General features: G+C 40.5%; 1 protein-coding gene across 2 annotated transcripts in view; it reads left to right on the top strand.

Annotated features, from left to right (window-relative positions):
• The window catches only part of PDSS1 (decaprenyl diphosphate synthase subunit 1), a 70,533-nt gene that overhangs the window by 37,755 nt on the left and 18,455 nt on the right, over window positions 1-14,323 (top strand). For both annotated transcript variants that reach the window (XM_030199281.1, XM_030199282.1), the window contains exons 6-9: window positions 4,255-4,366; window positions 4,458-4,567; window positions 11,484-11,564; window positions 11,738-11,851. In XM_030199281.1, the coding sequence (XP_030055141.1) occupies window positions 4,255-4,366; window positions 4,458-4,567; window positions 11,484-11,564; window positions 11,738-11,851 (417 nt within the window). The remainder of the gene's footprint in view (window positions 1-4,254; window positions 4,367-4,457; window positions 4,568-11,483; window positions 11,565-11,737; window positions 11,852-14,323) is intronic.

The following is a 14,323-nucleotide window of genomic DNA, read 5'->3' as shown; positions in this document are numbered from 1 at the left end:
TGTTCCTGCTCACAACATATGCATACCGGTCAACAAGAAAGCATGGTGAAAGAATGAAGCCTCCTCCTCCACTGTGGTTACTTGCTTTTCTTTGCGTGAGTGCTCAGTTATGGGATACCGTGTGGCTGATCCATTTGATCCTTTCTGCCTGCCTGGTAGGGGTGTGTGGATACATTGGAAAACTTTGGTGCCTGATCTGCGGCATGATTGGAGCAATCAAGTGGAAAGATCTTGGGCCGCCAACAAGAAGGCTGGAGCACACCCGAGCAGTTAAAAGTAATGCAGGCAGCATTGTTACGACAGCTCCTGACCACCTGTTAAAATTCCCCTGTAAAGATAGCCTTCTTTAAGTGCATCGTACGGGAACAGCTGTGCATCCTTCGGAATTCACATTTGAATACAAATCAGCTCATTTAAATAAATTAGCATGCTGTTTCCGTTGTCTGCTGCTGTGAACGTTAAGCCCACAGAGCCCCTTTGGGCATCTCCTGCTGAATTACGTGCTCGCTAAACTGGCTGGAACTGGTTAAAAAAAAGCACATTGCTGGCCCAGTAAGTTTAATGCATCTCCCCCTCAATCATGAGGACTGTTGTCTTCATCAAAATCAGAAGTGTGTAGCACTCACAGCTTGGAAACTGAAATAGTGTTTACTGTCGAGTCTAGATTTGCCAACACTAGTCCAAGCAATCTGATCACTGCAGGAAAACCATACACTAGTCACATCATTCTATAAACTTGCATACACAGTTTTTACACGTGGTGCACAAAGTTTTATGTACAAGTTACAGAATAGTATCAGTTACACATGTAACTTAATTCTTTAATTAGACTAATTGATGTAAACCAATAATTAGCCATGATTTAGTACTAATTAGACACATAACTGCACATAGTCAATATTCTATAACCTTAGTGCACTAATTCTTCGTGCGACTGCAAGGGTAATGTGGATATAGGAGGGGTATGGACGGGTCAGGGGCATGCACAGCACTTATGAGCTAAGGTTACAGAGTACTGTTAGTTATGCATGAGCATTTACACCAGCCATTGAGCTAGTATAAGTGCTCACACCTAAATGCAGACTCATGCAAATATTCTATAATGGTAATTATGCGCTTAATTACTGATTATAGAATTCACACTTAGCACATAACATCCTGGTGCCTAATTTTAGGAAGCAATTTGAGAATTACCCTCTAGGTGTACCTACACTTTCAAATGGAAAAGATTTTCTATTTGGTACTTCAAAAAGGGTTGCAGTTTTATCATGAGCCATCTACCAGTATCTGTGTCATTTATATGGAGTGGAGGAGTGGCCTAGTGGTTAGAGCACTGGTCTTGCAATCCAGAGGTGGCTGGTTCAAATCCCACTGCTGCTTCTTGTGATCTTGGGCAAGTCACTTAACCCTCCATTGCCTCAGGTACAAACTTAGATTGTGAGCCCTCCTGGGACAGAGAAATATCTAGAGTACCTGAATGTAACTCACTTTGAGATACTACTGAAAAAGGTGTGAGCAAAATCTAAATAAATAAATAGTCTTGGATGCAAGACATATTCCATCAGCTTACCTATCATGCTCTAGTCAACAGCCTTTCAGCTTCTTAGTGACCCATTATTTTGTGACTTCATGACAAGCCACTACTTCAGATACCCCCTGTTCCATGGAACCTAATCTTGTTTTAATGAAGATTCCATTTGACCCTCTGGAGTCTGCCTCTCTGAAGCACCTTAGGTGGAAAGTGCTGTTCCTAGTAGCTGTTACCTTGCTAGAAAAGTAAGTGTAAACCAAGCACTTGTGACTTACAAACTGTATACACTATTTCATTGAAACAAATTATTTCTGCAGACTCATGTTAAATTGTTACCTAATATAGCAACAGCGTTCCACATCAGTGAGGAAATAATGCTTCCTACATTCTGTCCAAAACCTTATAACAAGCCACGAAAGAAAGCCTTCCGCACACTAGACTGTAACAGGCTCTTACATATTGATTCAATCAGGAATTCTAAGCAGCTTTTTGCTCCTTTGACACAGACTGCATATACCAGTCACCAAAAGAATTGTGACAAATTGGCCAACATCCTGTTTCCAGTTCTTTTATGAACAAATGAGTTGTTCTTTGAGCTCAAAAGTAAAGCCTTGACGTTGAGCTAAAGTCTGCTTTTCTGGATAGTCTGTAAAGTAGCAGCATGGCTCTTTCATTTATTCATTTCACACTGTTTAGACACAGTTGCAACAAAGGATGGTGCCTTTGGTCAGGCAGTGCTGGTCCAATCTGTCCATGTTTGCTAAGCTTGGAAATTGCCCACTCGTATGCATGATTCAATCTTGCTTGTCAGTGGAAAAACCATTGTTGCTTACCTATAACAGGTGTTTTTCCGTATACAGCAAGATTGATAAGACGCATAGGCCTTCAATTGCCTGACTGTTTTGAGCTTTGGAACTAACTGAAGAGACTGCTGAATGCTCAGAACTTTACACTGAGTTCTGAGCTCTGGAAGAGTTGTTCTACACTGGTGACATGACATCACCCACATCTTTCCAATCCTGTTGTCTACGAAAAATACCTTTTACATGTGAGTAGCAATGCTTTCTGGCAGTTGGAATAATTGCATTTTCTATGCTATGGAAGTTTGTTCCCAGTAAAATTAGACCTTCAAAATCTGGGTATCTGGGTGTCTGTCTGCAATCAGCTGTGAGGATGTGCTCATGTGCAGTTAAAAAAAAAAAAAACAACCAAAACTCACATGCAGTTAAAAAAAAAATGGTGGTATGTGTTAACTGCTGCATATATTTGGGAAACTGAAACCCATTTTCAATAAATCAGCTGCTGCTGTACTCCACACCTTTTAATGTGGAGTTTTCAACAAAGTTGGTGCAGAATAGGATGGCTCAGGTGGTGTTGGGATGCGCTATGACTGAACACATTACACTGCATTTACACTGACTCCTCGTGACCTGTCAGGCAGTATTCAAGATTCTGTGCCTGGCCTTTAAGGCAATTTATGGGTTAGGCCTCATGTACCTCAGAATCTATTTCTCACTATTTTCTTCCCATGGCACTGTTATCACAGGATGAGGTACTTTTTGATAGTTCCATCTGTTATGGAGATCATGTTGGTGCTCATAAGGAATAGAGCATTTGTTGTGCCTCTTCTCTGTGGAATAAGTTACAGAGTGAGGTACATTATTTAAAAAGATGATTTGGTCTTCTGTAATATACTGAAAGCTTAATTTTTGAAAAAGTGTATAACCCTTAAATTCAAGTTCTGTCATTCTGTTTTTGAGCTTGGTTAGATGGAGAGGTTTTTTTTTTTTTGTTTGTTTCATAATTTGGGGTTGATTTATTTTATCTTGTTTTGGGTTTGGTTGTGTGTGAGTGGGGAGTATGTTTTTTTTTTTTTTAGCTTAGTGTGTTGGGAATGGGGGAATAGATGTTTATGGGTAGTGGGTTTTAAGCTTCATCATATAGTATGTTGAGTTGCATTTTCATCTGTTACTGTAACTCAATGAATGCTTTTGCGGGAGGTTGGGAGAAAATGAATATGAAACGGCTGGGGACACAGACATTTGGGCGCAAAGTGCAGTAAGTGACAGCCTGTGTGCTTCTCCTTCATCTCCCACAATATCTTATTTCCTCGCGTTCACAATACAGTGATGCCCACTCATCTCTTCATCAACTCACCACCCTGCTCCAGCCCCAAATGATGTTACTGAGTTACACTGCTGCCTTCCATTTAACTGATAACCCCCTCTTCAGCTGCCTTCAGTTTCATCTTCCCTCACAACCCCCTGCTGACACTTTTTGTCCTCTGTGACTCCAACCTCTGTTCGTGATGAAAGCTTCATATCTTCCTGTGTGATCCACAGGGCCCTCCTATTTTCCCAAAATATGGATACCATTCCCTACTTATCCCAGCAACAAGTAGTCCCTCCAGTGAGACAAGAGGGGAGGAGAAGAACTGCCATCTTAATGACCCTGTGTGCATCACCCATAGTGAGCAATTTTTATCACCTTGTTACTTATCCAGGGGAATAAACTGTTAAATTTAATAAACCAAGTGATTGTGTGTTACCAGAGTTTCACATTTACAGATTATAATTATTTTATGAATGCTGGAAGATAGGGCCTAATTTATGAAAGATTGTGGCCTATTCTGAATTTATAGAGACTCTTCTGTAAAGACAAAGCTTTAAATGCCCTTGTATGTAGAAAGCCAGAATGTAAATTGTTCACTTGCTTTCTTGTAGGCTGTTCTTGCTGGTGACTTCATTCTTTCTGCAGCCTCTGTTGCATTGGCACGAATTGGAGATACCGCTATTGTATCAATATTATCTCAGGTCATCGAAGATTTAGTGCGTGGTAAGACTCCCTGTTATGTTTTACATTAGTATGTTCAGTGTAAAGGTGAAAATTCAGTTTATTGTTTTTGGAACTTTTTTTTATTATTCAGGTGAATTTCTTCAGCTGGGCTCTAAAGAAAATGAGAATGAGAGATTTGCACACTACCTCGAAAAGACTTTTAAGAAGACTGCAAGTCTTATAGCCAACAGTTGTAAAGCAGTATGTACGTTCTGTCTTCCAAACTTAACTGCATAGTCTAATTTATGGTTACAGCTGGTTTTCTGAGTGATAGGAATTGATAAATGTGTTTTAGTTGCGGTTTTAACTTACTGGTACTACCTCATAGTAGGTGCCTATCATTTATTAGTGTTGTATCTTGAATAGCCATTGATATTGCATCATATACTGGAGAATTATGTGCTGTTGTAGAAACATGGATCTCTAGTTCTGGTAATTCGTTGTGCTACCTTTCTGTCTACTTTGTTACATTACCTCAATGAATAATGCATTATCGCTGTAATTTGTGGCCAGGAGGCAATTTATCATATTTTGTCTTCTAGCAGTTCACTTAATTTTTTTCTTTCCCATTGTTTAAAATCCCCTTCCTGCCTTGATCTGCTGATGCCCCCTTCTTCCTCCCAGACCCTGATCTACCACTGGAACCATCACCACTTATACCTTTGCCTCTGTCTCTCTCCCCTCTCCTTTCCATGCCCCAGTCTGCTGCTGATGCCATCGTCACCCAGCCCTACTTTGATATTGCCACCTCCCTCCTTGGCACTGACCTACAGTGATAGCCAATGATTTTCATATTTTGCCAGGAGCTGCTTGTCAATAAGTATTTTATCTTTCACACCTGCATAAAATAGATCCCTGATCATGACTGTATGAGAGAGACATTTTGGTTCTATACCCTGATTGAGATTCCATTTATGGATCCAGAACATTGAATATTTTTTCATGTGTCTTAGTAGTTTTGCTGCAGGTGAGATAACTATGCAGAATGCTTTGCTTCCATACAGGATGTCCTTTAGTGGTAGTACAATGAGACTACTGCGAGGGGGTAATCGTATGTCTGGGCATCAGACCGGAGATACAACATGCAGGGAATACTTGCTGCTGTGCCATGCCAAGGAGAGAATTTCTTTGACTTTATGGCCTAGGAGACTGCTACCCTCATCAAGGAGCACAGTGTCACACTTAACACCCCCTTTAAACCTACTTCTGAACTGGTCTCCTTTTCTAAGAAGTACAAGAATGGAGGCAAAGGTGATTTATTGCTCTCAAAGGCATAGGTATTCTCTCTCCTGCTCTTCCCAGTCAAAGTAGGTGTCTTATTATTCCAGACAGGAGTGGGTCCAGAACACTCAATCAGTTCCACATACAAAATTGGGGTAGGATACTGTCTGCACCTATATGAAACACCACTAAACTATCCACTGAGAGCACTGTGTTCAAGCTATCAGCATAAGGAAATACCAAGAACTCTCTTCCTCCTTAGATGCCAGTGTGGTTGAACCCATTCCACTAGGGGAAAGAGGACAAGGATTTTATTTCAAGAATTTTCTCATCACAGTGTAGTCTGGGAGTAAGTGCTGAATGAAGGGGCAGGGAAACCGGTATCATCAAAACAAGATGGACGTCCATTTTTCGTTTTGATAATACGGTCGGGGATGCCCAAATCTGGAAATTTAGGTCGACCTTAGAAATGGTCATCCTTAGACTTGGTCGTTTCTGAGTTTTGGCGATAATGGAAACTGAGGACGCCCATCTCAGAAACGACCAAATCCAAGCCCTTTGGTCATGGGAGGAGCCAGCATTTGTAGTGCACTGGTCCCCCTCACATGCCAGGACACCAGCCAGGCACCCTAGGGGGCACTGCAGTGCACTTAAGAAATTGCTCCCAGGTGCATAGCCCTCTTACCTTGTGTGCTGAGCCCCCCAAAACCAGTCAGTCTGAAGGGAGGAGTAACTAGAGCCATTGCTAGCATGTTCAGGGTGAAATTGTTAAGGAACGACATTGATTACAACTGAAAAATCTGCTGCTCTGTGTAGTTATTGAATGAACGAGGGAATAATACAGTATTTCTAGGATGGGCGGGACAAATTGCTTGTTCTTTTGGCCGTTGTCGGTGACAGGGTGCTGGGCTCAATGGACCCTTGGTCTGTCCCAGCATGGTGATGCTTATGTACTTAAGTTGTTACAGAATATAGTATCCAAAGTAAACATTTTTTCTGTATCACATATTTTATTCAAATCCTGATTTCTCTGTCACCTCTGATGCATGTGTGTGGTTTTTTACACTCCAGGCTTTACAGGCATGTGATTCATCCATGGTACACAGACTCATCTGCAAAGATTTGCTTGTTTTCTGTCTAGAAATGCAATGCAGTTTTAATACTACCCACTTGCCAGTTATCTTTCTGCCTTTTGTGCTCAGCATTAAGACCTGCTGCTGAAATGTTTAGGTGATAATAAGAATTTAAGATGATCCGATTTGAGTCAAACCAAGATCCATCATGCCCAGCTTCCTGTCTCCAGTGAAGTCCAGCCAGGGTGACGAGTACCTAGCAGATCCAAAATCACCACCAGAATTTCTTTTTGCCTGGATACTGTTAAACATTTGTAGAGAAAATATTTCTAAGTCAAATGCACCAGTAATCGGTGAGTTGATATTTGCTGTCTGGTATTTGCTCAACTTTAAGCTCAAATTTAAGTATGCTATTGATGAGAATTTTGTGAGAAAGCATCTTTAGAAAATAAGCAGATCATACATCACGTTTGTGCTGTAGGTAAATGTTTGTTTATATAGCACCTTCCTGGTGCCTTCCTTTACTTTGTATTCAGAAGGCTATGAAGATTTTATCTTCCAAGATCACAGAGAGGATCATTTCAACTGTAGGGCCTTTTAGTGGACACTTTTTTTACGTGCACCCAATTCTCTGTCTTGTCGCATAGAAAACTGAGTGTCTCAGTTACTTGCAAAAGGCTTCCCTGTTGAATCGGAGATAGACTGAATAAAAATAGGTATTATTTCCCACTATTGGGCAATGTCCCCACACGCTGAAGGTCATGCCCCGCTGGTCACAAAGAAGTTTGTGGACCTACAAGATTACCCTTACCTGAGAAGATTCCAGGACCATTGAGCACATGGCAATATGACTGTGGGGTAGCACATGAGGACAAGCAATGCTAAAGGCAGTAACCGTGAAGCTACTTCAGGAAGAGCATAGATGAACCGGTGACTGTTAGTGAGTTTCGGGCAAAAGATGATCTAGCAGCCTTTTGGCTGGAGATATAGTGGTTAGTAGGAGATTTGGGAACTGACACTAAGCTAGCCAGAAGAATGGAAGAAACTGAAAACCAGGCTGAAGAACAGGTGAAGGCCACTACAAGTCTGGAGCACCAAAGGGGCCAATCTTGTAAAGCAAAATAGTGCCCTCTTGGCTATAGTAGAAGACATGGAGAATCTGGCTTGTAGATGCAACATGGAATTTAGAGTGCCGCTTAAACTGTGCACCAAGTACATCAACTCCCTCCTGACTCCACAGATAATAGAAACATAGAAATATGACGGCAGATAAAGGCCATATATCCCATCCAGTCTGCCCATCCTCTGTAACCCCTAACTCTTCCTTTTCCTAAGCGATACCATATGCTTATCCCATGCCTTTTTAAATTTTGGAACAGTCCTCGACTCCACAACCTCCACTGGGAGGCCATTCGATACCTCCACCACCCTTTCTGTGAAATAGTACTTCCTTAGATTATTCCTAAGCCTATACCCTCTTAACTTATGCCCCCTCATTCCAGAGCTCTCCTTCAGTTGAAAAAGGCAATCTTCCTGTACATAAATGCCCTTGAGATAGTTAAATATATCTATCATGTCTCCTCTCTCCCAGCATATACATGTTGAGGTTCATAAGCCTGCCCCTATAATTTTTGCATTCAAAATCGCTTACTAATTTTGTAGCCGCCCTCTGGACCAACTCCACGCAATACTCCAAATGGGGCCTCATTATAGACTTATACAATGGCACTGTCACCTCCTCTTTCCTTCTGGTCATGCCTCTCTTTATGCACCCAAGCATCCTTCTGGCTTTGACCGTCGCTTTTTCGACCTGTTTGTGTCTGATGACCTTAAAGCTTCCAATCGCCCCCAAGTCCTGCTCTTCCTTTGTACACTGAAGCACTTCACTCCCTATACTGTACCGTTCCCTTGGATTCTTGCGACCCAAGTGCATGACCCTACATTTTTTGGTATTAAACCTTAGTTGCCAAATATTGGTCCATTCCTCCAGCTTCGCTAGGTCCTTCCTCGCCCTCTAGGGTGTCCACCCTGTTGCAGAGTTTGGTATCATCCGCAAAGAGCCAAACTTTACCAGACAACAGTTCCACAATATCGCTCACAAAGACATTAAAAAGAGCTGGACCTAGGACCGATCTCTGCGGTACTCCACTGACAACATCCTTTTCTTCAGAGCAAGCTCCATTTACCACTACCCTCTGTCTCCTTCCATTGAACCAATTTTTAACCCAATCAGTTACTCTAGCTCCCATACCGAGGGCACTCAATTTATTTATCAGTCGCCTGTGCGGAACCGTGTCAAAGGCTTTGCTGAAATCCAAGTATACCACATCAAGCGCCCCTCCTACGTCCAACTGTTTGGTCACCCAGTCAAAGAAGACAGATTCGTCTGACACGACCTGCCACTAGTGAAGCCATCGGGTCCTGAATTCCATTTAGTTCAAGAAATCTCACAATCCTCCTTTTTAGAAGTGTTTCCGTTAGCTTACTCACTACCGAGGTCAGCCTGACAGGTCTGTAATTCCTAACCTCCTCCTTACTTCCACTCTTGTGTAAAGGAACTACATCCGCCCTTCTCCAGTCCACCAGGACCACTCCAGTTTCTAAGGAAGCGTTGAAGAGGTGACAGAACTTTTCCAAGTTCCTTGAGCACTCTTGGGTGTATCCCATCAGGCCCCATCGCTATGTCTACTTTTAGTTTGGCTAGCTCCTCACGAACACAGTCCTCCGTCAACGGGTCTTGGTCTACCATACATCCATCCCCTTTAGCCTTTGTTTTCTGCAGCCCTACCCCTGGACTTTCATCCATGAACACAGAGCTAAAATAATTGTTAAGCAGTTCATCTTTATCCTTATCTTCCACACATTTCTCTCCCTCAGCTTTGAGCCTCACAGTGCTATATGGCACTTCCTCTTGTCAGTTACATATCTGAAAAAGGTCTTATCCCCCAGTTTTAGTATACCTCCCCTCCCCCTCCTCTCTTTTTGTCTGGACATTTCACACAACACTGTTTTCAGTTAAATACCCCTAAGTTCTGGAATTCCTTCCCACCACATTTTAGATGAAAAGCATCTTACTCCAAATCAAAACCTTGGTCAAAATGCACCTCTTTCAAGATACCTATCCTCTTGTCCCACTCTACCTCTTCTGCCCTGCCCCTTCTCTTAATGTTAGTATTATAAACTGTGTAGAAGCCATTGCCTTGACCTTTGCAGTATATCAAGGCTTTGTAAATAAAATAAGCAATGGTTGTTTATCCTTACAAATAGTACTAAGACTGGGATACTTCATGAAGCTAACAAGTAGTACATTTAAAACTTATTGAGAGAAGTATTTTTATCACTCAATGCATAATTAAGTTACGGAATGTGGTAAAAGCAGGTAACATAGCTGGGCTTAAAAAGGGATTAAGCAAACTTGAAGGAAAAGTTCCTAAACAGATATTATTAGCCAGGTAGACTTGAGAAAGCCACTGCTTATCCCCTGGATGTAAGTAAGAAGGAATGGATCTAAAGCTTGGGATCCTTCTGGGTACTTGTGACCTGGACTGGCTACTGCTGTAAACAGGATGCTGGACTTGTTGAACTTTTAGTCTGACCCAGTATAGCATTTACATTCTATGATGTTTCTCTTCCCTCTATTCTCTCTGTCTTCCCGATTGTTTAAATGTCCTTAGCCATGTACAAAAGAAAAAACAGCAAAGAAAACCCCTCTCAAGCTAGTGCTTCTACTTTTTTTTGAAAGCTCATCTTTTTTTTTGTCTGTCTCCAAATCTTGTCTATTTGTTGAGATGCCTTAAGTTTAGTAGTAATCTTCTGGGCATCTTGAAATCCTACTACAGTGCTAAGCTAGAAACATAAGGGCCCCATGTAATAATCTGCACTATCCTTTAGAGCAATGATTTACTTTTGATTTTCCCATGCTAAATTTAGTAAAACCATCAAGCTAAAGAGCATCTGAAATGAGAATTGCTCCTGATGAGTTTTTAAAAAATGCTCTGAATTGTAGCACAGCTTTTTTCCTTTTCTATTTAGCACGGGATTTTACTTAAGCTCGGGAGCAACAGGATCATTTGAAGTGACGTGAAGCATTCAAATACTCCCACCCCGTAGGCTATGTGGTCTAGGATACCACAGGTCAGGAAGGCCTGCAACCAGAGAGCCTCCATAGTGCTGGACCCCCACAACAAAATACTTACCTGATTTGGGGAGGCATCCAACAGCATCCCTCTCTTACTGGCACCATCTTGTAAAATGTTGGTGCCTGACTCATAGTAGTGCATTGGGATGCACTACTAGAAGTCAGCTTGTCAAATTAGGAGTGTGAGGGAATTTATGGGGTGGGTGGGTGGGTCTTGGAACCATAAGGTTATTTTATTCCAGAACTGGCCCTTTTAAGAGGTAGTAGGCCTAACTTTGAACCTGCTGTCTGTTGCTGCAACAACTTGATATACATCTTGCAAGTCACTACCCTGTGGTAAATTTCATTATGGTAAAATATTTCATTTTACGCAGTTTGGTAACTACCCCTGTAGCTTTATCACCAAAGACCTGCTTATACAGCAGTAAAAACATGAAACACATTGGTCAGATTATTTTCAGTTGCACTCACTTGCAGAATGTTTCACTGTTTGGGATGTATGCCACAGCTTGCCTTAATAAACATCGCAGTAGAAAACCTTATCAAGCAAAATCCAATGCCTGGACACACAATTAAAAATGTATGAAAATAATCTTTACCAAATTGGAAGAGAGATCTCTGAACAAGAAACACCTTTTTGTATTATAGAAGTTGATTTCAATTTTTTTTTTCTTTTTAACATCAGGTTTCAATTTTGGGCTGCCCTGATCCTAAAGTTCATGAGATTGCATACCAGTATGGAAAGAATATCGGCATAGCTTTTCAGGTAGGAGTTGGTACTTTCAGTGCATCTGTACTCCCCGTACATTTTTGAAACAAAATGCCTTTGTTTTCTTTAGTACTATGTTAAGAAATAGCTTTTTTCATTTTTTAAGCTATTGTTAGATTTTAGAATGATTGCTATATCTGGCTTTTTATTTTAATCATGTTTCCTTCTAGTTGATAGATGATGTGCTGGATTTTACATCTTGTGCTGACCAAATGGGTAAACCTACAGCTGCTGATCTCAGACTTGGATTAGCCACAGGTCCTGTTTTATTTGCCTGCCAGCAAGTAAGTTTGTTTTGAAGTTAGCAGAAATTACCCAGATTCGCTGTTAAGCAAATGACCCAAGGTTTCCATATACCTGATCTGTCCTGGCAATCGCCCTGTCATGATCATTCTTTCTGGCTATATTCCTGGAATATCAAAAATGCCATAATATTGTGCACGCTGACATTTAAAAGAGCCCAGTCCATAGTGGCATCCTTAAAGTTTAATGGGAATTCATCTGTTAAGTGGGATCATGTTAAGTGTTCTAACTACTGCAGGGAGAATTCTCAGCAGAGGTCAAGGTTTCTGTGCGGACATTCTTTCAATGAACGGGAAGGCATTTTCACAGTGCTGTATTTGTTTAAACACCATTCTTAAAATGGATCAGCTGATTAAAAATTGTGTGCTCTGAAGCATGTCAGAACAATTTTATTCTGGACTCTTAGTATATATAAAACAGTTTATATTAACAGCTATTCACCACACCAAATAGAGGCTGTACTAATTTTCACTCTTCTTCTTCCCACTCTGATAACCTCATGGGAAATACAAGCATCCTCTTACCTTACACAGAGCAGAGACGTATTTTTGTTCTTATTATAATTCTATAATTTTATTAAAAATAAAGGATTAGTTTAATAAATATATACAAATTAGAAATAATCTAATGTAAACTTAGCTAAAAGCTCAAATGATCCTCTAGTGTATACAGCATTTTCAAAAGGCAAACTAAATTTCTTTTATAGATAGTTCTTTTGCCAAATGGTTTATTCATGGTGCCTGCTTGTTTAGCTTTCCCTGCTTATAAAGGGCTCCTATAGGCTTAGCACAATGTAGAATTTATCTGGGAGGAAACACATTTTTTTAGTACATGCCAAGACCTGAATCAAAGAGAAAATAACTTATTTCTCTACATTTTATAACCTTCCACAAGAAACTTCCCAGGTGACATTCACTGACTGAGGCGTTTAAGAGTTAAGTGTTTTGTGACACTAAGCCCCTCAGTGCTGTTGGACATCCACAGGGGCCTTCATGAGAGCGTTCCCCTGAGGTAAAACACCTGTTGGAAAGGAGACTATTATACAGTTCTGCGCCACCACAGAGCAAGAAGTCAGGCTTAGCCAGTAACTTGCATTTTCTGCATAGGAATCTGTTTCTTTATAATACACCTGTACGAAAGCATAAGAAATCACAGCTAAAATGTGACTGTATACATGTCCACCAGCTTGGGATCAAGTGTAAATGTGAACAGCTGAAGTACACATGCAAGTGTGTATTTTATAACCTACATGCATGCTTTGTGACTTACCTGTGCTAAAAAATGCCTACACCTGGGTCAAATGCAAGTACGTGCCAACCTGTCATAGCACGTACTTTGGGGGATCAGTCAAAAAAAAAAAAAAGTATACCAGACCCTTACTTGAAAAACAAGCCTGTATTATCAAAGATCCCATATAAACTCAAGTGGAATGGCACAAGGATTAGACTTGACACAGCTGTGTTTTGGCAACCACGCCTGCATCAGGAGTCAAAAAGATCTACAAATAAAATGTAACGCACGTCTATACAGTTCTACACAAACAGGGTTAAAATAACATTAAAAAAGTATAAAAACTAACCTGCATTACATATATAATCAAATATTACATAAATGAAACCATGAAAAATGTTGCAAACCGCTTTAAATATGCGTAGAGTTATTACTTAATGTTTTATCACTAAAAGCAATCATTTGACAATAAATATCATGAAACATATTCTAGAATTGTACACGATGGCAGAAAGATTCAGAAAGAGGGGATATCCTGACCGATGCATATGCAATGGGTACACTAAAGCTGTGGTTTCTGATCGAGAACAGTTATTACATGAATGGAAGGAGAGACAAAAGCTAGATATGGTATGCACATTTAGGTTTTCCCGTCTAGCCAGTAATCTGTGTAACATCGTTAGGAAAAACTGGCATATTCTTGAAGGGTATAAGTGTTTTAGAGGCATTAAACCAGTCATATTCTCAAGAGGAAAGAATCTAAGGGATAGATTGGTTCTGTCAGCTTTGCCGGATGTTTCACAAAACAGCAATATAATACATGGCTATTCTAGTTGTGGTAATTGTACTTATGATCTGAATCTCTGATCATATTTGTTGATCCACAGTGAAATAAAGAGTATAAATTTATGCATTTATCATATTTCAGTACAATGCAAGTCATTTGTTATAAGATGTCCCTGTAATTTGGTTTATGTAGGAAAAACCAAAAGAATGATAAGGACCAGAATTATAGAACATAAGAGTTGTATAAACAGGCAGATTGTGCATGCATCATTGGTACAACATTGGATAGTTCTAATTTTATTGATGTTAAAACTGTTCCTAGAAAATGGAGAGGTGGAGACATATATTTGATATTGGTACGTGAGGAACAACGCTGGATTTTTGAACTAAATTCTATTTACCCACATGGATTAAACGAGGAAGTAGATTATAGCGCA

Source organism: Microcaecilia unicolor, chromosome 1 (genome assembly GCF_901765095.1).
Source record: "Microcaecilia unicolor chromosome 1, aMicUni1.1, whole genome shotgun sequence".
Taxonomy (NCBI): domain Eukaryota; kingdom Metazoa; phylum Chordata; class Amphibia; order Gymnophiona; family Siphonopidae; genus Microcaecilia; species Microcaecilia unicolor.
The sequence above is the reverse complement of the archived record's forward strand: the minus strand, read 5'-3'. Positions and strand labels throughout refer to the sequence as shown.